Source organism: Hippocampus zosterae, chromosome 4 (genome assembly GCF_025434085.1).
Source record: "Hippocampus zosterae strain Florida chromosome 4, ASM2543408v3, whole genome shotgun sequence".
NCBI classification, from domain to species: Eukaryota; Metazoa; Chordata; class Actinopteri; order Syngnathiformes; family Syngnathidae; genus Hippocampus; species Hippocampus zosterae.
This window is the reverse complement of record NC_067454.1, coordinates 27,742,660-27,765,935: the sequence shown is the minus strand read 5'-3', so window position 1 is coordinate 27,765,935 and position 23,276 is coordinate 27,742,660. Positions and strand designations below refer to the sequence as shown.

Genomic DNA, 23,276 nt, shown 5'->3' with positions numbered 1-23,276 from the left:
AGTGCCATTTGTTGTTTTATTTTGGATATAAAAACTAGGGTGGGGGGGAATGGGGGGGGTGGACAGAACGCTTTTTCAGTTATATTAAAGTGACATATCTACTGTATATTTATTCACGATGTCTTCGAGTTCATCCATGAGGCAATTGTTTGGTGCTCATTCGGGAACCACACCAACCTTCTTATCTGCACCCCAGGCTGTGTTCCACTTGTATTCAGAAGTAAATTATGTATGTTTTATTTGTCGAGTGCAACAGTTTTTAACACAACTACTTCCAATAATATAATTTCACAATAAGAGAGCATTTGGAAGTTTAAACATCACAGCAGCATCAGCTCTATATCGCTAAATGCCCTATCAAAAAGGGTTTTCAGTGTAGCCACTCCTACACTACATTGTGACAGGGCAAGTTATTTTACTTGCCCAAAAATTGAGCTGATTAAAATGAGGCAACCTCCTTGCCATGTACCAGGAGTGCTGTTATTACTCCTTGCATGATTTTGTTGACATTTTCAGGGCCATAGCTTAATTTTGGGGAGGATGTTCGATACCACGATAGATTGATACTAGTATAAGTAAACAACTCTTGAGTACTGTATTTTCAGCACTAAAATGTGCACTGGATTATGAGGCGCACCTTCAATGAATGGCCTATTTTGTATTTTTTTTCATATATTGGACGCACTGCATTACAAGACACAATCTACAATGCATCGACGAGATGGAGCTACGCTCCTTCTGTTTGATTCGAGAGGCGTTCATTACCGTCTCCAAAAAACGTAAATTAACGATTACAGCACTTCAATGAAGCTACGAAAATTGAAAATAATGAATCAAAACAGAAATTCAAGAAAGGAAATCCCATATAAATTATATAGCCCCTCTACAGAATTTATTTTGGCATTTCCTTGAGCGTAGCTCCAGCAGAACAATCAGATGTAAAATTTAGGAGACTGGACTGTCTCAGAAGTTTTGAAAGTTTTTTTTAAATTCCTCTGTTGTGTACTGTATTCACAAACGAGGAAATTACAAAATAAATTCTGTAGTGGGCTACAGAATTTATTTTGTGATTTCCTCGCTTGATTTTCTGTTTTGCTGCATTATTTTCAATTTTCGCCACTTCATTGAAGGAAATGTGAATTTATGTTTTTCAGAGGCGGTCGTGAACGCCTCTCGAGTCAAACGGAAGATGAGAAGCCACGGAGACGGACAAAGACGTACCTGTATTTGTTGAGACTGTGAAAACCATTCAAAAAGTGTGCGTTTTAAAAAACAACACCACAGCTCTCCTTTTTTCGGAGCTGCAACAAAAAGACTATTTACTCAAGCAGAACCACTGAACCAACAGCAAGTTACAACATTGTAAGCATGTCTCCAGCAAGGAGCCATTTTTGGGTTGACATATTACCGTAATGACCATACACAAGGCACACCGGATTTTAAGGCGCGCTGTGAGGTTTTAAGAAAATGGGAGACTTTTCGGTGCGCCTTTTAGTGCGGAAAATACGGTAGTCACAGATATCGATACTGAGAGCAAATATCACTCGTAATTCCCCCCTCCTCCCTCCGCCCTCTAGACATCCCCCAAAAAGGAATGACAGACAAATTCAAAGATTTTTTTCCCTTAAATAAAATTGCATGAAATAAATGGCCATTTTCTATTATCTTTCTTTCCATCTTTTATCTTTGTCATCTTTTTTTGTTCATAAAATACATATTCTGCATTGAACATAAATAAAATGCATTTCATTAAATATGCTTGTGGCTAACTCAAATTATCCTCAAAATGAAGGTAGTTCGAGCGTGAGTTTTTTTTCCCCCCTCTCCCTCCCTTGTGGTTTCTTTCTGACTTCCGGGTTGAGTGAACGCTGGCGCGTTTTGGCTGCCGCTGCTCAATCCATATTGTTTTGTGTTTTTTGTTATTTTAAAGTGTCCTTGGGTGTCTTGAAAGGCGCTTATAAATAAAATGTATTATTATAATTATTATTATTATTATTATAAATAGATTAATTAATTAAGCGAACGATCCAGTAGCCACAAAAGGCTCCAATCAAAATATGTGGCTGTACAACTTGTTTTCAAGGAACACAGTGTAGTCCAAAGAATTATACTGAATTTAGAAGTGCTTCAAGGAACATTTAGGAATGCGTAACATTGAAAGTGAGTTTTTTGCAACACAAGGTTGTCACCATTGAATTGTTTTCAATCTGAACACTGTGGTACAACTTGGAAGAAGATGAAGAAGAAATATTACCATGTCACAATACGCTCTTGAGCTGGAAACAACGTCAATATTTTTATTATTTATTTTTTTAAACACCAGACTGATTGTTGAGAATTACAACATGGGCAAAGCCGAATGCCAAGTATAGATGCAGACAGCGACCCCCGACCAAGTCTATGGGCTTCTTCTACACATTGTGCCAATGCAGCGCAGCACTGCCACAGGCTGGCTGTACTTTGTGAGCTGCAGGGTGCACTTTGAGTGACTTATCTGGTTGTAAGAGCGATTTAATATGTGAAGACACATTCATAACCTATATATGACAGACTGTGAAACGAAAGCATGTGCAGTACATGTGTGATAAAACACATTTATTTGCAACAGAAAAAAACAGCAATGTCTCTTGTGTGAGTGCTCCTGACGACTGCCTGAGTCGACAATTAATGTGTGCGTGGTCAATGGAGGGCAGTAAATTCAATGCTTCTCTTTAATCCTTGCCCACACTTTTGAACAGGAAATACAGATTCAGCTATTTTAATGATAAAATCATTGATAATTATTGAAAAAAGAAAATCACTGGAAACACCAGACCACAGAACTCAAATAAAACAACAAAATGTAATGGAATCATTTTTTTTAACACTTCGCTTGCAGAGAATAACCAGCAGTTGGCGACACTGCCACCCTGACCAGTTGTTCCTGACCCTGCCGCTGACTCAAAAGATGGCTGGGATAACATCTGGTTGGCCTCCGTGCCGAGTGAGGATAAGCAGTTTGAAGAATAACTGAATGAATGCATGTTGTAATCACTGTAAACGTGCGCCTATGTACAGTTCTGCTCATAAGTTTGAACTGAATTGAATTGAATTGCTTTTATTTTTATTACACGTTCGTGCAACGAAATATCACTTAACAGGCATGCTCTGCAGAAGAAACATGAAAAACAATGGCGAACATGGGATACAGTGCAAAGGGCCTGTCGGTACTCGCTGTATGCACAGCGCCCCGAGATCTTAGTTCAGAAAGGAAACCACTAGGGAGGGAGATGGGGAAAAAAACACGCTCGAACTATCCTCTTCTGAGGATAATTTGAGTCCAGGAGAAAAAAGACTCCAGCACGTAAACAAGCATATGACAGTTACAAGTCACAAGACACAACATGTAATGAGGGGACGGATGGATGGGAAGAGGGGGAAGCGCGATGCGGCCCGTCCGACCAGCTGCTCAGTCCACTCCGCAGATCAGTTCACGTCACGGGGAAAAAACAGGAACAATAACGGCGGTGATACAAGGGTGTGTATGCACGTGTGATTGTCTGGTTGTGTGTGCGTGTCAGGCCGCAGCTGCTTTGTCAAGGTCTTCTCATGGAGACAGTCCTGGCTTATCAGTCAATGGCCGAGAAGGAGGGGGTGACGGTAGGGTACTAGCTTCCATGCGTACGTTCTTCCAGGGGAAAGGTCAAGATAGCAGATGTTTTGGGAACGGTTGCCAACAATTCCAGACAGCCTTGAGTCCGTGGTCTGTGTCTCTTCAATAGCGCCGATCAGCCAAATCCGCGATTTATTTTCTGAGCGCGGATCCCAATTTCTCCATCTTGCAATGACGCTCCAAAACCATATCCATTTTGCGGTTTAGCTCAGTCACCGCTTGGGTCTGAGTGTTGGACATCCGCACTATGCCATCCATAAAGACCGTCAGCATCTTCACTTCCAGTGAAGCCGCTCCCGTCGGTTGAATTTTGCGATACATCAGGAAACTGCTACCACCAAACAGCAGCATTCCTGTTATCAGAAGGCCGATAATGGAGATGTCTTCAACATCCTTAACGGACAGTATTGACAGGCACACCATCCTCCACTTCCTCCAGGGATCTAGGGTGTATCCAGCAGCAAATGTCCGCGAGGGACAAGTAGACTCCCCACTGCCTGCTCTTCTCATCGAGAAAATTTTGTCGATGGCATCGAGAGACCAGCCAACCAATTCCATGGTTAGTTTTTTGGATTGGATTGGATAAGCTTTATTCTCAAATGTACTGTACGTGTAACATACAGTACAGATGAAATTTCTTCCCTTTTTAGGATGAAAATACGGCAGGAGGCTTTGACAGTCAGACAAGGACAGCACATAGACTGAGTGGCGAGCAGGGAAGGGTGAGGGGAGGACAGCAGCAGAGCAAAAAGTGAGGATGAAGCAGATCAGAAAATGGATGGATGGATATATTCAGGGTTGCAACTGCCTAATTTGCTTGCCCTACTATGGCGCCTCTGGCCCGTTGTACAGATCATCCTGTCCTCCCCTTTTCTCACACAAACACTAACTCAAAGACTTACATTAATGATTCCTAAATAAGTCTAATCTGAACAAATGTTCAACTGAGTTACATAACATTTTCCTTTTAAAAGCCACAGATGGGTTTTCACACACAAGCACATGGAAAAAACAAACAAAAATATTTTGATGGGACACTTTGGGCCTCCGGGAGCAAAGAGGCGTGTGCCAAAGGTACAAACAGCCCCGTTCTGCATGCCACTGATCTGTTGTTTTTGAAAGAGAGGAAGACAGTGGAGACAAGTTGTGGTGATGACTTGTATTTGTTGACAGTCTCAACAAATACAGGTACGTCTTTGTCTGTCTCCGTAACTTCTTCGATTCAACTCAAGAGGCGTTCAAGACCGCCTCCAAAAAATGTAAACAAACGATTACTTCAATGAAACTACAAAAATTGAAAATAATCAATCAAAACTGAAAAGCAAGTGAGGATATCACAAAATAAATTCTTGTAATGAAAATTGTGTCATACAAATGAATGAGGAACAATTAGTGGAGCGCCTATTGTCCCGTGCGGTTGTCGCGATGCGGTGCGTGTGGTTCATCTGTTACAAAATATATTCTATAGTTCAGTGCCAAAGGAAAGGAGACGTGTGTCACAATATATTTGACTGCACTTGAGTTTGAAGAAGTATGGCTGAAGTACAACACACAAAACAACTCTGCCATCAACGCACTCCACAACTCTTTTTTTCCATTGGGGAATTCGAACAACAAGCACCAACTAAGTTCATTATTTCATTGATGTCAACTGACTGGCATGAAGTGCCCACAATGTCTTGACTATCATAACTCAACCACATGCGACACGACACGCACGGCTCCTCTGAACCGGGGGCTTGGTAGGGGACTTTTTGCGTCAGACTGGCTGTATGTCAGCAGTAATTCATACTCAGACTTGTCAATATTTTCAAGCAGTTGTGGTGCCTCTTCTACGTAATGAGACCTTTTGTAGAATATGGTGACCAGCAGTGTTTCTCAATGCAGCCGCTGGTCGATATAGAAACCCAACTGTGCAATCCCAGCACAATGTGGGCAAGATAAATTCCTTCATTCATTCATTCCTTCATTCATTCATTCCTTCATCCATTTTCCGATCCGCGTATCCTCACAAGGGTCACGGAGGGTGCTGGAGTCGATCCCAGCTGTCTTTGGGTAGTAGGCTGGGGACACCCTGAACCGGTTGCCAGCCGATCGCAGGGCACACAGAAACGAACAACTATTAGCGCCCACACTCACACCTCGGGACAATTTTAAGTGTTCAATCAGCCTGCCATGCATGTTTTTGGAATGTGGGAGGAAACCGGAGGACCCAGAGAATACCCACGTAAGCACGGGGAGAACATGCAAACTCCACACAGGAAGGCCGGAGCTGGAATTGAACCACGTCGACTCTGAAGTCGACGTGCTAACGACTCGACTACTGGATAAGTTAAGTTGAGACGTCAAATTGAGGGGTGCGCCATAGTTTAAAGGAGTAATGTTTATATTGTTTGATTCCATAAACCTACTCCGTGGGAATTAAATATAGATAGAATAAGGAAAAGTCGAGAGGCTGAGAGCATCATCAATCGATATAGGCAGATAAGTCAAGTCAAGTCAACGGTATTTATAGAGCACTTTCAAACAGCCATTGCTGCATACAAAGTGCTGTACATGGAGCGATTTAACATACACAATAAACAGTAAGACGAATCGGTAATAAAGGCGGTAGAAAGCACCAAGCAGTAAAATCAAGAACAAATCTAAGTCATGCTGAGTCGAACGCCAAAGAATACAAGTGAGTTTTGAGGAGGGCTTTAAAGATGGGCAGCGAGGAGGCTTGCCGAATGATAATAAGACATCAAAGTTTAAAAACTGTCAAAATGACAGCTTTGGGAGTCCTAATGGAAAGGGGTAAAAAATATAAAACCAAGTGAGGATAAGCGGCTCAGAAAATTGATATTGTACAATGTAAATATATATTTTATTTCATCTTTTTTGAGAAACAATGTAAGGACGGATCGATAGAGTGAATGATGGATGGTTTCATCGATAGCTTCAGACAACTAATGATGCATAGGTCCACAAAGAAATGTCTGTTTTTTCCACGTGTTAATATTCCATTGACAATGAAACAATTTGTCTGCCATTAAATTGAATTAGCAATCGGTTCAGGGTGCACCCCGCCTGCTGCCCAAAGACGGCTATGACATTTTCCAGCACACCTGCGACCATCGTGACGATAAACTAATTATATTCTAACATTGAAGGGGTGTTGATGGGGCACATATGTGTGTGAAAGCAATTAACATGCATCATGTAAACGTAGCTACACTATTACAATACAATACAATACATGCTGATTTATATAGCTATTGACTCTATAATACGTGTGTAACTCATCCTGTCATTTCGAACCCGCTTGAAAGGTCCCTTGGGCACCCTAACACCTTGTTCTGCTGCATACTGAAGCGGAGTTTTTGTAATGTATATTAGAATAGTGGAAGATAAAATCACAAGATGAGGGGCACAAACGGGATTCATCATTGTTGGAAGAGGAGTGATACCTTCCAGATGGAAAAGGAATTTGCACCATCTTGCAAATATGAACTTGACTGGGGCTTTGCACGTGAGCGTGGTGGCATTCTTTCTTGACCGAGGTAAACACATAACAGCAGATGACATAATCAAATATCCCCTGATTCTTTAAAAGCGCTTGGTGAATAAAAGTTACGAAAACAAACAATTTTTCAATATTTTGATTGACAGAATCGCATGGAACAAAAAAGTACACATCCTCTGCATTTAACTTGTTGGTAGTATTCATCATCAACATCATCATCATCACTTTTTAGAGGGAGTAAGATGGTAAAAACATGCAGTCCTTTAGTAGAATTAGTTTCCAATATGCACGACTTTAGTTCCACTGAATTTACTGACAGCGATGTCGGGACTTCAAAGGCTATGTATGAGCTTGTGTGTGTGTGTGTATATATATATAGAGAGAGAGAGAGAGAGAGAGAGAGAGAGAGAGAGAGAGAGAGAGAGAGAGAGAGAGAGAGAGAGAGAGAGAGAGAGAGAGAGAGAGAGAGAGAGAGAGAGAGAGAGAGAGAGAGAGAGAGAGAGAGAGAGAGAGAGAGAGAGAGAGAGAGAGAGAGAGAGAGAGAGAGAGAGAGAGAGAGAGAGAGAGAGAGAGAGAGAGAGAGAGAGATGCACAGTGTTGTGTGTGTGTGTACGGTATCTGTTACAGCTCTTCCATTATGTGGATTAGATGCTGGTGTTATGTTATCGCTTTCCTACAGAAGGAAAAATATAACAGTGTTGCCCTCTAGTGAGCACATGGGCTTGATATTTTCAGTCTCCCTCTCGAGCCTTTACACAATATGTCACAACATAGAGCACAAAGCAGCACATGTACTGGCATGTGAAATAAATTTATAGCATTAGTCACTTGAGCTTAATTTTTTTAATTATTAAAGGGACAAATGAGGCTTGTATGTTATATCAAGACAGTGCATTACATCTGGGAAAATGTGTTGGTCGTTTTTTTTTTTTTTTACAAGGGGTGTTCACACGGCACACAGTTGCATCGGTGCTGCACCAACGTAATTTGTTGCGATATATCTTACACCGGTGTAAATTTTGTGGAGCGTTTATACGTATAAAGCTGTTTACTAAAGAGAAGCGTGTTAACCCCGGTGAAGCCCCACTTGCGTTCACACGGCAGTTTCTGCGGCCGTACAATACAATCGTAATAATACGGAAATAAAAGGTGCATGCGTAAAGTGTACTTCCTTTTCCCCGCCTTGTTTGTGACACATCGAAAGACCATGGTTTATACTACTCCAGACAAATCAACGCTGTGGTCTATCAGACACCGTAAAAGGATGAGAGAGGGAAAGGAAAGAAGTGCAAAATACCCTGGATGCAAGTTATGCAATACCCGTATGTAATGAACTCTTCTCACGCAAAACGAGTCTACCCATGTAGCGTTCACATGTCCCATTTTATATCGGTCCTGCACCGTAAATGAGCATTTACTCCGGAGTAAATTTTTAAACCACCTCCTGAGCAGGGTTAAATCTGCTCCGGTTTAAGCCGTTTTCAGGGGCTACACCGGTATAACTTTGTACATGTGAACGCGCTACGGGGGGCAGCCCTGGTGCTACACCGGAGTAAAAGTTGCCATATGAACACCCCTATAGTCATAGTAATAGTTCACTGCTTAAAGGTTATATGTAGTGCCTTCCTATTAAAAGCTCTAACATGATAATACCAACTGACAACAGAAACAAAAAAATGAAGAAATAGGAGCAGAACTTCATCTACCGGTCATGGAGTTTTCTGAGGTACTGAGCTGTTCCCTCAACTTGTCAACGTCATCTGGGTGGACCTGTTCGTAAAGAGTGCTGCCAAACCACTCAGACTGCGGGTGGTTCAAGACTGGTGTCACAGAATCAGAGACGTAGATCACGCGTCCCGTCTCCGCCGCCACCACAAATAGAAAGCCATCCGCTGCCTCCAAGATCAGATGCTTCAGTTCCTATAGTTCAAAACAGAATTTACATATGTAAATGTTCAAATATAATCCAAACAATAATAATTTCATAACAACTCTAATTTGTAATCATTTTAAATGGAGGATTTAATCAAGTAATGAATCATAAAACACAAAACAAAGGTTTCAGATACAGTATTGGAGTGAGGAGTGTAACCCCATGTATACATTTTTAAGTTTTAGCGGGAGATCACGAAAAATTAATGCAGATATAATTTGTTTTGTTGGTCAATGTTTTAGAAATGTATGACATGTTGAAAAAGTCACTCCCGGAAATACCTGTTCAGTCAGAAACGAGGGCTTATAAGCCCCGTCAGTGGATGTGTTCCCAGTGCCCCGCATTGATTTCATATGAGAAACTGCCATGCGCAGAATGGTCAATTTGTCAGGTTTACGGGCCAGAGCGCTGCAGGTAGGGACCATGTCTGACAGCTCGGTGATGTACTGCGTCATTTTATTGCGTCTACGTCGCTCGATTTCACTGTGGTTCTCTCTAAAATACAGAAAAGGCAGTTAGAAAACTTTAATAGGTTTCAACTAAAATACAATTTGTAATGAGTAAAAAGACAGCACACGGCGGATGAAACGTTCTCCCTGTTTAACATATGTTAAACGCATGTTCCATAATGAATAATGACAGCGAAACCAATTTTGACCATTTCCATTGAACGAGCAAGACGATGGAGCATGTGTATGGATTTTCCTTTGACGGGTACCAATCATACATTCTTATACCAGAAAAAGTCAGTCAGAAGGCGGCGGTTGTTTTCAAAGGATGTTCAAGAAATTGTGAGGAATTACAAAATGCTAGTGATGGGTCCAGCGACACCGATGCGTTGACGCGTGCATGTGCTGCTTCATTACGTCACGTGATTGACACGTGAACTGCACCTGTGCAGTTTAGACTGCATTGGCTCCTTGGCACCTGTTGTTGTAATATTTCACTTCAAGCCAGAGCAGGTTTGAACTTGAGTATCCACTTTATTTCCAGATGGCTAGGCCTACCTGGCATATCTCTCCTTATCCCCACCGTGTATCTGATCATTGTCATACCTACAAGGAACACACACAAAAAAAAATAGCATTCAATCAATTGGAAATACATATGAATGACAAAACATATCAATACAAACACCAAAATCCTGACAAGTCAACTCTGATATATTTTAGTGAATGAGAGAAGACGAAAACAGATGAAAACAGCATGGAGCAAGGCAAAGTTTACATGTTTAAAAAAATCTCGACTGGAATGAACAATATATTTTTCTACTAAATAGGAGTACAGTATTGATCTAAGAACACAATGCCGTTATATGTTTCTCACAACACTATTTTTCCAAAGTGTACCTTTCTTGTGCACTCCACTCAAATCATTTTGCCACATCTGCATCACAACCATCCAACAACGTAATTACTGCGGGTTTGAAAACTCGACTCAAATATGATTTATCTGACTAAACCCCCAAATTGCTTAAACTTCAAGAATGAAATGCAATTCCAAAGACTACGTACCTGCCATAGTGGTTGGTCAAGCTGACATTCTTGATTACATTTTTAAATTGAAAATAAGTAAGGACTAATTTAGAAGTGCGCATACAGGAAAATGTCAAAAGACCTGCAGCAATGACATTTCTAGTGGACATCCAAATAAACTGATCTGTGAATAAAACGTGGCTTCAAGCTAGTGCATCACCATGATATGGATAAATGTTCCTTACCACAACACAACACAAACACTGTGTACAGGTCACCTCCTCTTCCATTTCGATTTATCTGCAATTATGTGTCACTGGCATACTTGCACTGGCTCTAATATATGGAGAGATTTGTCCCAAAATTATTCACACAAATATATTTACACATATATATACACATAATAATAATTTTTATCCATTTGTGTTCATATTGTATTTAATTGAAAGATGTTTGTTTTTTTTTTTTTCTCTTTCTCCTTTCTTCTTTCTACATACATTCTTGCTGCTGGAGGCTGTAAATTTCCCCATTGTGGGACGAATAGAGGATATCTTATCTTATATTTGCGATATTCATGTATTTTGGAGATCCACTGATGTATGATGTTTGCTAATGTTATGAGTGTTTATCAAGACTTACAATTTGTAAATATTCAATTCTGCGTGTGAATCTGGAATGTGTGTTTGTGGATCAGTGGACATGTGCATTTAATTTTGAAACCTACATCACACTATTTCCAGTTATGCGCACACAGATCTCACATATTCACGCATAGAAAAGCCATCCCTCCTCCATTCATGGGAAAAAGTGTTGCTGTCTGCATTGAACTAAAATGAGCCATCTTCCATTTCTTATTTAAAAACTGTAAATTGAAAAATAGAAAATCAGCCTTTATCTGACCTTCTGTGACAACATGTCAGGAAACAAAAGGCAGACCTGAATTTACAAATGATATGTCATGCTGACGAAACATTAACATTTGTGTAAATCACGCATTTATTTGTGGATCAGAAAAACATGTCAAAAGTGTGCATGCTTGTAGATCGCTAAAATGTATTTAAATATATTTTTGAAAAAGAGTGGACAACTGGTTAGCCTGTCTACCTCACAGGGTTCACTCTGGGTTTTGTGTGTGTGTGTGTGTGTGTGTGTGTGTGTGTGTGTGTGTGTGTGTGTGTGTGTGTGTGTGCGTGTGTGTGTGTGTGTGTGTGTGTGTGTGCGTGTGTGTGTGTGTGTGTGTGCGCGCGTGTGTGGGCGTGCGTGTGTGCGTGCGTGTGTGTGTGTGTGGAGTTTGCCTGTTCGCAGCGTGCCTGCATGGGTTTTCTCCGGGTACTCCGGTTTTCTCCCACATTCCTAAAACATGCATGGCAGGTTGATTGGGCACTACAAATTGTCCCAATATGTGATCATGAGTGTGAATGGTTGTTTGTCTTTGTGTGCCCTGCGATTGGCTGGCAATCAGTTCAAGGTATACCCAGTTTACTGCCAGAAGACAGCTGGGATAGACTCCAGCACACCCGCAACTCTTGCGAGGATAAGGGAAATTGATAATAAGTCTGAGACAAATCTCCCATGGTCTATCAAAGTCTGACAAACTGGACAGTTTTCCAACATGTAATGCAATTGCAATTGCAAAAACTAAGCGTGCAGTTCCTCTTGTGATCAGCAGAGAGCAGCTTGTCCTCTACACTGCCATCATTCACCACTGCGGACATTTCTGCCGATGAAATAATACACTTACAACCTATGGACTTACAAGCGAGAACAAAAAGGGGGATGAAGAAAACAGGTTGAGACAATTGAAACTCACTCGGACAGCTGAGTTACATACCAAAAATTTAAATATGACCATTGTGCTCTTAATGAATGAAAACAAAATGATTTATGAAGTGATCAGACAAACCATTTATAAGCATTGTGTATCTGCAAGTCTTGTCGGTTAAATCTTAGCTTATTAATTATTTTATTGATCCACTTCAGGACAAGATTAGTCTGATAAAACTGAGAAGAAAAGAGCTACACATAATGTATGATGTTAAGATGTACAGTACTGAACACTTGAATTGTAGCCAATTTTCTAACTGTGTCTACTGGGTTGCAATGAGACATACAGAATGTCAGAGAAGACCGCTGCATTCATTTTCCTCACCTTGAAAATTTGCTAGGTCCTTCTCCATCCTCGTCCTCGAAGTCCATTCTGAGAAAGAACCACAGGAAAGACGCATTACCACTTTTAAGACTCAGAGAGCACAATACTCAAGGACTGATGTTTGCTGTTTACTGGTAGAGATCAGTTTGAAGAAGAGTATAACTAATTTGTTTTAGTTGATGCAAAAGGAAAAAACTTATGTATCGTGTAAAACTACAGTAGCCAAACCTTTTTAACAAAACATTTCACCTCGTCCACAACAAAAATGGGCTCTATTCAAATCATGCCGACACCAGGGTTGTTTTCAGAAAGAGTTTTATTCGGCTGTCCCTAACAGTCAGAACTCACAAAAGTGGGACATATGTGCACACATTGAGATACTTTGTAAATCATCAAGAAAAAAAAACACATTCAACACATGGCCTGTGTTATTTTGACTTCAAAATGGGTCCACGAGAGTGGCTGCCTTTTTCAGCAGCTCCTATATTTTGTTCTTCTACTTCTTCCTTTCATAACTTTGCTGCTGTGAATTGGGAATTTCTCCATTGCGAGACTAATAAAGGTTTTCTTATCTTATCTTCTTTCTCTTAAAGTGCCGTGCTAGATTCTTAAGGACGTACTGCTGCTGTGGTGTATGGCCCAATTTTCAAGCCGTCAAAAGGATGGATGGCCTTAAATTTTTCCCGTCAACTCATAAAAAAATCCGTCAATGATGGAAAAATGATTATAAAATGTTAATAAACCCTCTACAGAAACAGAAATATAAAAGATGTACCATATTTTCACGACTATAAGGCGCCATTAAAAGTCTTAAATTTTCTCCAAAATGGACAGGACGCCTTATGGTGCGGAGCGTCCTTTATATGCGCCGAGTTCCAAAATCTGACTGACAGCCGACACGCTGTTTATATAGAGAAAAGGCGGAAGTGACGGTGGCCAGGCATGAAAGAAGTCGGCCAATCAGGGAAGGGTGGGCGTGTATATATACATATATGGAGAGAGAGAGAGAGGGAGAGAGAGGACAGACAAGCTAGTCCGCCAATGGTGAAGGGTGGGCGTGTAAGTGGACGCCTCAAGCCAGTACCAACACTTGTATAGAGTGTGGCAATGTGCATTGTTGCAAAACAACTCCGGTTTTGGTTTCTAAGAACCCCTGAAAATAAATTCGACAAAAAGACACGCCTACGAAGCTCAGTTCAAACTTAAAGCCACCGGTTATCTTTTGGCATGCGTGCCCATCTCACAGCAGCGGTGAAAAAACAAGTCAAGCAAACGAACTCTGAGCTTGCCGTTATTCCCGGAGGCTTGACTAAAGAACTCCAACCGCTGGACATTGGCATCAACCGGGCGTTCAAAGTAAAGTTGCAAACGGCATGGGAACAATGGATGATCGGTGGCAAACACAACTTTACAAAGAGTGAGAGGCAGCGCTTGGCGAGTTACGCCACAATACGCAACAACGAGAGGGAACGCGGCGTTTTTGATGGATTACGGTACTTGCACAATTGTTCAATTCTTTCTACACACACACGCGCTGCCACCATGTTTCGCTCTGTTCTTTACTTTCAAATGTGGGAAAGCTTCACACGAGAGAAATGTTGACTTTGCTGTTGCTACTCCTTCTTTCCGCTCGGCAATGCGTAGCAACTCACACTAGCATGTGATGCATTCAATGACAACTGAGATGTGAAGTCCTTTGCTTCTGATACAGAGGATGAGGACTTTGATGGATTTCTGGGTGTTGATTGATCGAAAAACGTGAGAACATTGTACGATGGCTAAATAAAATACACCCGAACTCAGTTCTGCTTTCGTTGCCTTTTTAAAAACGTGTTTTTATCTTATCTGTATGTCTTGGCATGTTACCGTATGCTTCAAGCTAACGTGTTGGAGTGCGTGCATGCGTGCCGTATGTTTAAGCTGGCGTATGTTTTACCACCGTAAAACTGCGGCCATTAGTACGATGCGTCCTGTGTATGTGTAAAATACAGAAATGTCACCCATTAATGAGACTGCGGCCATTAGTACGATGCGTCGAATAGTCGTGAAAATACGGTAAATGTTTATACAGTCTTGTTTAACTTCGATTTCATTACAAAAGACAGGCTTTAATTTGTTATCATAAATCACACCTGCTCCTCCTGAGTCCTCACAAATTAAATATGAAATTTCGGGTTTGCTTTGGGCTCGGACCTGCAAAGGGCTCGGGCCGGGTCGGGTCAGACTGGATTTTTTTTAGGCCCGATCTTACCTCTACTTACAGCGCAAAGGCTTTCCACCCACACGACACGAGACATGGCTAAAAACAGATAACGCTTTTGGGCTCGCAAATAGCACAAACTGCACAAAATCCCCCCAGAATGAACAAGGTTGTGGTTGCTGTAATGTCTTATTGATCCAATCAATGAAGTCATTGATAAATAATAAAAAAGGACATAAAAGTTGATCACTGATTTTGCATAAAATGCATTTCAACACAATACAATACAATACAATACAATACATGCTGATTTATATAGCGCTTTCACAATCAATCAGATTGGTCTCAAACAGGGGTGCCCAACCAGTCGATTGTGGTCGACCTTTTGGAAGTTATTTGCGGGCAGCGGTCTGCAATTGCAGCTTACGATACAGCAATTTTTTTTTGTTTCATCTGCAATTCACTGATGACATTGGCAAAGAATAAGAATTTGGAGCACCGGGAGAAGCATTTTAAAACGGTACATGCGAGCTATGATCGTGATGTTTCTGCACTTAACACGCTGCAAAAGTGCGTCCCTGATTTTCTGTGTCAGGTCTCCAACAAAGGGAGGCAATGATTTTCTTTTCAACAAACTCAGTCTTGTCTTGTATGTAGTTTATTTTTTCAGTTTTGTACATGTTAGGGATGTTGCTCATCATGCCGTGCTTGTGTGTGTAAAGGCGAGGTGTACTTGTACTTGGGAGGTTGGCTGCTTAAAAAGTGGATCTTCGGTCAAAACAGGTTGGGCACCCCTGGTGTAAAGGCTACCAATGATGTCATTTTTTATATCGACAAATCTGTACCACAACTTGTTTTCATTTTAAATACCGTGATTCAGTCGGAATGCATAGAATGTTTGCTCTTGCATATATAAGTTAGCATTCTCCATCAATGCATTGCAGATTGAATCGAGGATTTTTTACACATAACCTAAAATTAAGGTTTATTTAAAAGAAAAAAAAGTTAGACCCCAGATTTTCAGCAGTGGTCAGAGCATAAGAGACATACTCACCCGCCTGATCTTCTCTTGCCGCCACGGCCTGGCACAGATCCTCCCATCCTTACCGGGCCGGACCCAACTGCCCCCGGCATCACTACTGTACCTGGCAACTCACTGCCCATCTCTGTAGAACAAAACACCGGACACCATAAAAGGATGAATAGTATTAATCTCCTTTCATCATTAAGCCTACAGATACAAACTGTCTTAAAATGTCTTTCTTGCTCTGACATAGTGGAGTGGCATGTGTGACGCAGACTCTCCCACTGCACAACTGTTTCAACTCTGCTAATCTTGAGATAAACATTACAAGCTATCATATGTGTGACGAGTGGAGTGCCAACAAAAAAAGAAATTATAAAAGGAACTCGGATAACTACAGTTAGGGAAGGATAAAGGAAATCGGCAATCGCAAGCTAACACCGGAAGCTAACATGGGGTCGTTTCAAGGGAGCCTCGATTGCATTAGCCGACATACTGAAGATTTACAGAATGGAATGAAGATGAATTTGAAAGCCCATAGCTATGAAATTACCATTCATAAGCAATGACCGAGCAAGGCTCACCTTTAGTGAACAACTGTGTGAGAAAATAGTTGAACAGATTAAGGACAAGTTTCCTCAACGTACAATTGCAAGGAATTTAGAGACTTCATCCATCCTGTCATCAAAATGTTTACATCCCAGGTATCAAACTCAAGGCCCGGGGGCCAGATCTGGCACACCACATCATTTTATGTGGCCCTCGAAAGGAAATCAAACATGTGAACTTCTACAATGATTGCTAAATCTGTACCACAATTTCAACTTCTCATATGTAATAAATTGGTGAGATATAATAAGCATTTTCTTGTTACCAAACCCCTCATGATACGAACTTTAACAATCGTTGAGTAAACCATTCTTCTTGACTTCTTGATATGTTTTCACAGTTATAACTGCCCTCCAAGGGAAACGGTCACTAAAATGTGGCCCGTGACAAAAAATTGTTTGACACCTCTGGTTTTGAGAATCTGGAGAAATCACTCACTGTATGTAAGCGGCAAGGCTGAAAAACACCATTAAATGCCCATGACTTTTCATCCCTCAGGCGGTATTCCATTAAAAATCAACACCAATGTGTCGAGGAAACATCTTGTCTTGTTGCGAAAGGTCTTGTTACAGTAAAATATATCTTCAGTCACTGTCAATCTTTACACCATATGAAACTACGGTATGTCAATTGAGACGACTGTGCATCAGCAAATATGGTCACTGCCCCAAACAAGGGTGCGACCAAGTCTGTGCAAGTGCTTACAGCAAGCAGCAAGTAAGCAGCAAGTGCCACCATCCAAAAAAGTGGGTCGTACCAATACTACTGTTGCAAAAGTTAGTGTAGAGCCCTGAAAATGTACAGTATATACAGTATGTTTGTTAATTTTTGCTAGCTCGTGGACTTACTTTTTTATTGATGTATCACAAGACCTTGACTAACAGTTTGACACATGTACAGATGGTAGGCGAATACACTTGGTTTTCAAAATTAAACTACATCCCAGTGGCTGGAGACCACTGCTTGACAATACTAAAATCATCTTTGTTACAGAGTAGCATGCAACCCTCATTAGATAATTTCACATGTCACGTCTCACATGCTCTTACAGCAATTGGATCTGGGTAACCTCCAGCTGGAGCTAATCCTCTAGTGACAATACATTCCTGGTCTGAGATCACTGCACCACGCTGTAGTTCAATGCAAGGGGGAAAAGCCCATCTGATCTTAGATCAGCACACTAACTTTGCCCTTCTCTGACTACAACAGCAACAGGGGCACCATTAAGCATTTAGCAAACTAAAAGTCATCACTTGATAAAGAAGCTCCACGTAGGTTTCACTCCATTCATTGGAAATTCATTACATTATAGCACAAAAAGCACAAAGGCATATCAATGTATACATTTAATCTGAAATGAGCAGCCTGCCCGTTTCTCAATCAAGCAGGTGGTCCCTTTTTACTTAACTCTTTTATCATGTGACAGTAGTCTTCTTATCTGTTCATTGTTCACTCCAACCAACACTGGATTTCAATTGTTAGTACTATGCAGTTTGTGTGCAAATAAGCACTCTTGTTAATTTTAGATTCCCTTTCCATTTACATCCGCAGTACAGTGAAGTGGCAAAGAATGTGAGAGAATATGGTTGACCTGTTTTCATGTGGGGGTCCAGCAGCTCAGGGTGACAGTGTGACTCGAGAATATAATTCCTCTCAAATGCAACTTCAAGCAGCAATTCCCAGGATATTCAGATTGACCCAAGCAACAAATATTTGAAAGGCCATTATTAGGCATTTGAAGCAAAATAAATTCCTCTGCTCAAACTGTTACTTGATCCAACCTTCAATTATACATGTAATACATTTGTAATACAATGGTTTACAGTTTACACAAAACATAAGCAAGGTACAGTCGAACCTCTTTACAGTTACCCCATTTACATTTTCACCCCTATATCGTTCACTTTTCAAAGTCGTGATTTCACGTAATTAATTTTTTATTTGCCAATTTTGCTTCCACCATTATAACGTTAAAATCATGCCAGAGTTCGAGGACAACAGATAAAAAGATGATCGTAAACGGCTTCGGGACGCCTCACATCCTGAAGTGGAGAAGGCATCATTTGCTGACTGAATGTTTTCAGAGATGAAGTGGGAACGCTGCAGTTGTTTGTTTCAGGTGTATCAAAATCGGGGGTGGGGGCGGGGTTCTTCATACTGTATAAACCTATTTGTAAGTGACGTGTTTATACAATATTACATTTATGTTTTTACATCTAAAATATTCATACTGTATTATACTGTACATCATAGTTGGTGGCGATTTTATCTGAAATGGTTACAACGAACTACCGTTATGACGTACAGATTCGTTAGGTCCCTTGAGGGACTTTGTAATTTATTGCTGTGGCATTTCAGAAAAAAATTCCAACTGTTGCTGAACCTTACTCTTAATAATAACTACTAAACTATGACTATCCTTTTAGTTGTATTGTCATTTTGTGACTTGTAACCACGACAACAGGTCATAGTGAAAACGTTGACATATTATTATTAAGATACGCAAGAGAAAAAAAATGAGGACAGATTTGGAATCTGCACAAAACTAAATTGTTGACCAGTGTTATACTTTGTGATACTTAAAAAAGTGTTGGCTCTAGCAGAATGACTAAACGAATGCTCCGTGCCATCTTAATTAAATAAGAGAATTCCAAATTGAGATGATGATAATAATAACTATGTAATCTTTGTTCGGTTATTGGATAAATGGAAAGGAACTCGTGTTCGCTGCAGTGTTTATAGCCGTTATAATACCTGAACATCGCCTGTGATTTAAACAGAAAAGGAGTAGGACGAACCAAGCACAATTAAGTTTACTCATTATTATGACAAGTTAACTGTGACACGGTGACTCTCGCCAATTTGCAAATATGTTGGAGTGTGAATCGTGCTACCGTGTGCGTCTTTAATTTAAACGAAGACAACATAATACTGTAATTCATGTGCCCAAAACGGTTTTACAGACCTATTGCTGTGTGGGCAGTAAGAGCTATTGAATCATTCTCTCTGACGACGTATTTTGGAATCAACAGGCGCGATAGTAGAAAGACGGCCGTACCAGGAGGCTACAAGTTGACATCTCTGTATATCGCAGATGTTACGCAAGATCCAACGTACGCTAACAAGTGCAGTGCAGTCGGACAATAAATATGCAAAATAATCTTTGTGTCACTGAGAGTGAGGAAAGCAATGCGTCGGCGAAAATAATGTGAGCGATCATAAACAGAAAGGATAGAATACATGAATATGGAAGCATTGCGTGTACCTCGGCCAACTCATTCTGACAAAGGCATAGAAGTTAGCAAAGCTGTACAGAATGAATGGCACTGCTGTGAACCACCGCACAATATGGGGGAAGGGGATGGATGCTGGAGCTAGGCTGTGGCGGCCTGGTGGCGGGTTTAGCCCTCTTCTTGCTTCCTAGGCTCAGCAAAACGTATATCCTTTGAACCCTCGTCTCGAAACTACAGACTGAACACGTTCGGTTTTCCGCAGATGTGAAAAGCGGGTACTGACTTACCGGACGGATTGACCGCGGCGGGAGTTGCCATGTTTCCTCAACGGAGAAAAATAACAAAACGACAGCGGTGGAGATGACGCACAATTCGTCAAGAGAGCCCAGGGCTTGCACTGGGAGAGAGAGAGTCGACACACCGCAGGCTTGGCACGCGAGGCTCGCTACAGCCGCCGCCACTCGTCGAAAATCTGCACTGGATGACTGAATAAAACTATTTTGTCGATAGTCAAACAATAAATCCTGTGGAACCAGACTAAATAGGATGCAAGATGTCTGGATGGTAACACCGCGAGATTTTCAGGCTCCCTGAATAAATTATTGTTACATACAGCAAAAGACGCAGTGGAAGAAAGGGACGCCAAACGTCTCTTCAAGTGTGTCCATTGGAAAGTTTTAATTTGTTCTAACAATAACTTTTACACTTGATACACGATCGATATCGATACTTTACAAATCATTTTTACAAATCTAGTGAGATACCTATCGAATCGTATTTTGGATAGATGCATCTTTGAAGGAAATGCCACAATATTGAACTAAATGGAATCATCTCTCTTAGAAATGGAACCATACTGACATATGTATCATATTTATAATTCATATAACAGATGCACACTTCTAGCATATCTCTCTCTCTTTCTCTCTATACTGTATATATATATATATATATATATATATATATATATATATATATATATATATACACACACACACACACATATATATGTGTGTGTGTGTGCACGCGCGTCTATATACATACCTACACATATATATAGGGCGGCCGGTGGCCCAGTGGTTAGAGCGTCGACCTCACAGTGAAAAGGTTCAGCTCTGGTCTCCCTGTGTGGAGTTTGCAAATTCTCCCCGGGCCTGCATGGGTTTTCTCCGGGTACTCCGGTTTCCTCCCAAATTCCAAAGACATGCATGGCAGGCTGTTTGAACACTCAAAATTGTCCCTAGGTGTGAGTGTGAGCGCAAATGGTTGTTCGTCTCTGTGTGCCCTGCGATTGGCTGGCAACCAGTTCAGGGTGTCCCCCGCCTACTGCCCGAAGACAGCTGGGATAGGCTCCAGCACCCCTGCGACCCTAGTGAGGATAAAAGCGGTTCGGATAATGAATGAATACCACTGCTTTTGAACCAGACCTGCCTTTGTGCTTCAATCCAGATCTCAATATCACCCGTCACATTAAGATCATTTGTCAGCTTGCAATAAGTCTCTGAATAAATGTTTAAGATCTATATCAGTCCTAAGTTTTATTCCAGAGTAAAATTTAAAAAGTTCAATCAACATTTATATTGACTGACATGTCATATTTCAAATGATCCCTGCAGTTGTGGATATGTGTATTGCTTGTTCATTTCCCTGTTGTTTGAGTCAAAGGTTTTGTGACTATTGAAAAGTCGTGGTGATACATTTTATGTTTCAAATGTTGCAATTTGCACTCAGGAGACTTCTGTTTAAGAAAAAGTCAAGTGAATAATCAGTTGCATGTGATATCCCTGTTTCAAATGAACCAAAAGAAATTCTTAGGATTGTTGAAATTAAAATAAAAATGGAAAGGTGAAACGCAGGCTGGCTTACTAAAATTTGTTTAACAATATTGTTGTTCAATGTAAAGAATGTCAGCCAAGGTCGGCCCCCGACATTTTACCACAGAAAATCCGGCCCCCTTGGCAAAAAGTTTGGACACCCCTGATCTACTGTATATCTCTGACACAGCTATACCTAGATTGGTCATTCCAACCATGTACCGGCAGCTCATTCTACATTTAGGACACACTATTCCATGGGCAGGACATCTTGGACAGGCAAAAACATATAACTGAGTCAGTCAGCGATTCTACTCGCCAGGGCTATATAAAGATGTGCAGGAATATTGCAGGCTATGTGGCATATGTCAGATGGTAGCACCAGCTAAAAAATCGAATAGGGGTTATTTACAGCCATTACCTATAATGAGTGTTCCATATGACAGGATAGCCAAGGACATTGTCGGTCCGTTGCCAAAGAGTAGCTCAGGATGCAAGTATGCTCTTGTAATCTGTGATTATGCAACCAGGTATCCAGACGTTTATCCACTTCGTTCTATGCAGGTAAAACATGTACCGGTAATCAGGTGCTTGATTGAGTTATTCTCGAGAACAGGCATTCCTAAGGAAATATAAACAAACCAAGGCACAAACTTTATGTCTCACCTGATGAAAGGCCTATATATCCATCTTGGAGTTAAAGGAATAAGAACCACTCCTTACCATTCTGAAACTGATGGTCTTGTTGAAAGATTTAATGGAACGTTAAAACAAATGGTGAAGAAGTTCATTCATGACACTGGTAAAGACTGGGACAAATGGCTGCCTTTTCTGTTATTCGTTTATTGAGAAGTGCCCTAGGCGTCAACTGGGTTTTCACCTTTCACCAGGTCCGTGGACCCCTGGACATGCTGAAGGAGAACTGGGTGGCTGGAGAGGCGACCTCACACAGTGTCATCTCCTATATTATTCAAATTTCAGAGACATGGCAAAGAAACATATGGAGGAGAGTCAGAAAAAAACAAAAGGTATGGTATGATAAACATGCCAGAGAGAGAAAATTGCACCCTGGACAGAAGGTGTTAATATTGTTGCCTACTGGACCAAGTAAGCTACTGGCAAAGTGGCAGGGCCCATACACTGCGACCAGGAAAATAGGACCCGTCACCTATGAGATTCTCTGCCCTGACAAACAAAAGAAGAAGCAGATTCTTCACGTGAATTTGCTGAAGCTATATGCCGCGAAGCAATCGGAGTCACCCAGCTCCCAAAGTCTCTTCATCAGAGAAATTCCAGTGACTGAGACAGAATCAGAATCAGAATCAGAATCAGAATCATCTTTATTGGCCAAGTATGTAGAACACACAAGGAATTTGTCTCCGGTATAACACACTGCACTAGTATCATCGTAAACAACAAAATCATTGAACCATTTTAGAGTATACCAGTAGTTTTGTAGTACCATTTTGTGGTGCAAGAAGAGTGACTATGTCAGTGACTGTTTAAAGAGTTAATGGCTAGAGGGAAGAAGCTGTTTAAGTGTCTACTGGATTTGGTGCGCATGGATCTGTAGCGTCTGCCTGAGGGGAGTGGCTGAAAAAGGTGGTGGGCAGGGTGCGGGGGATCCAGGAGGATTTTCCGTGCCCTTGTCTTGATTCTTGCAGTGTGCAAGTCCTCAAGAG

General features: G+C 41.1%; 1 protein-coding gene across 1 annotated transcript in view; it reads right to left on the bottom strand.

Moving 5' to 3' along the window:
* Nucleotides 1-20,361, bottom strand: part of arnt2 (aryl-hydrocarbon receptor nuclear translocator 2) — a 113,974-nt gene extending 93,613 nt beyond the window's left edge. Inside the window, exons 1-5 of the mRNA XM_052063916.1 lie at nt 20,068-20,361; nt 15,969-16,080; nt 12,715-12,762; nt 9,372-9,585; nt 8,864-9,077 (exon numbers count right to left, since the gene is read on the bottom strand). Coding sequence (XP_051919876.1) covers nt 8,864-9,077; nt 9,372-9,585; nt 12,715-12,762; nt 15,969-16,080; nt 20,068-20,098 — 619 coding nt within the window. The 5' untranslated portion in view covers nt 20,099-20,361. The remainder of the gene's footprint in view (nt 1-8,863; nt 9,078-9,371; nt 9,586-12,714; nt 12,763-15,968; nt 16,081-20,067) is intronic.
* Nucleotides 20,362-23,276: the final 2,915 nt, after the last annotated feature.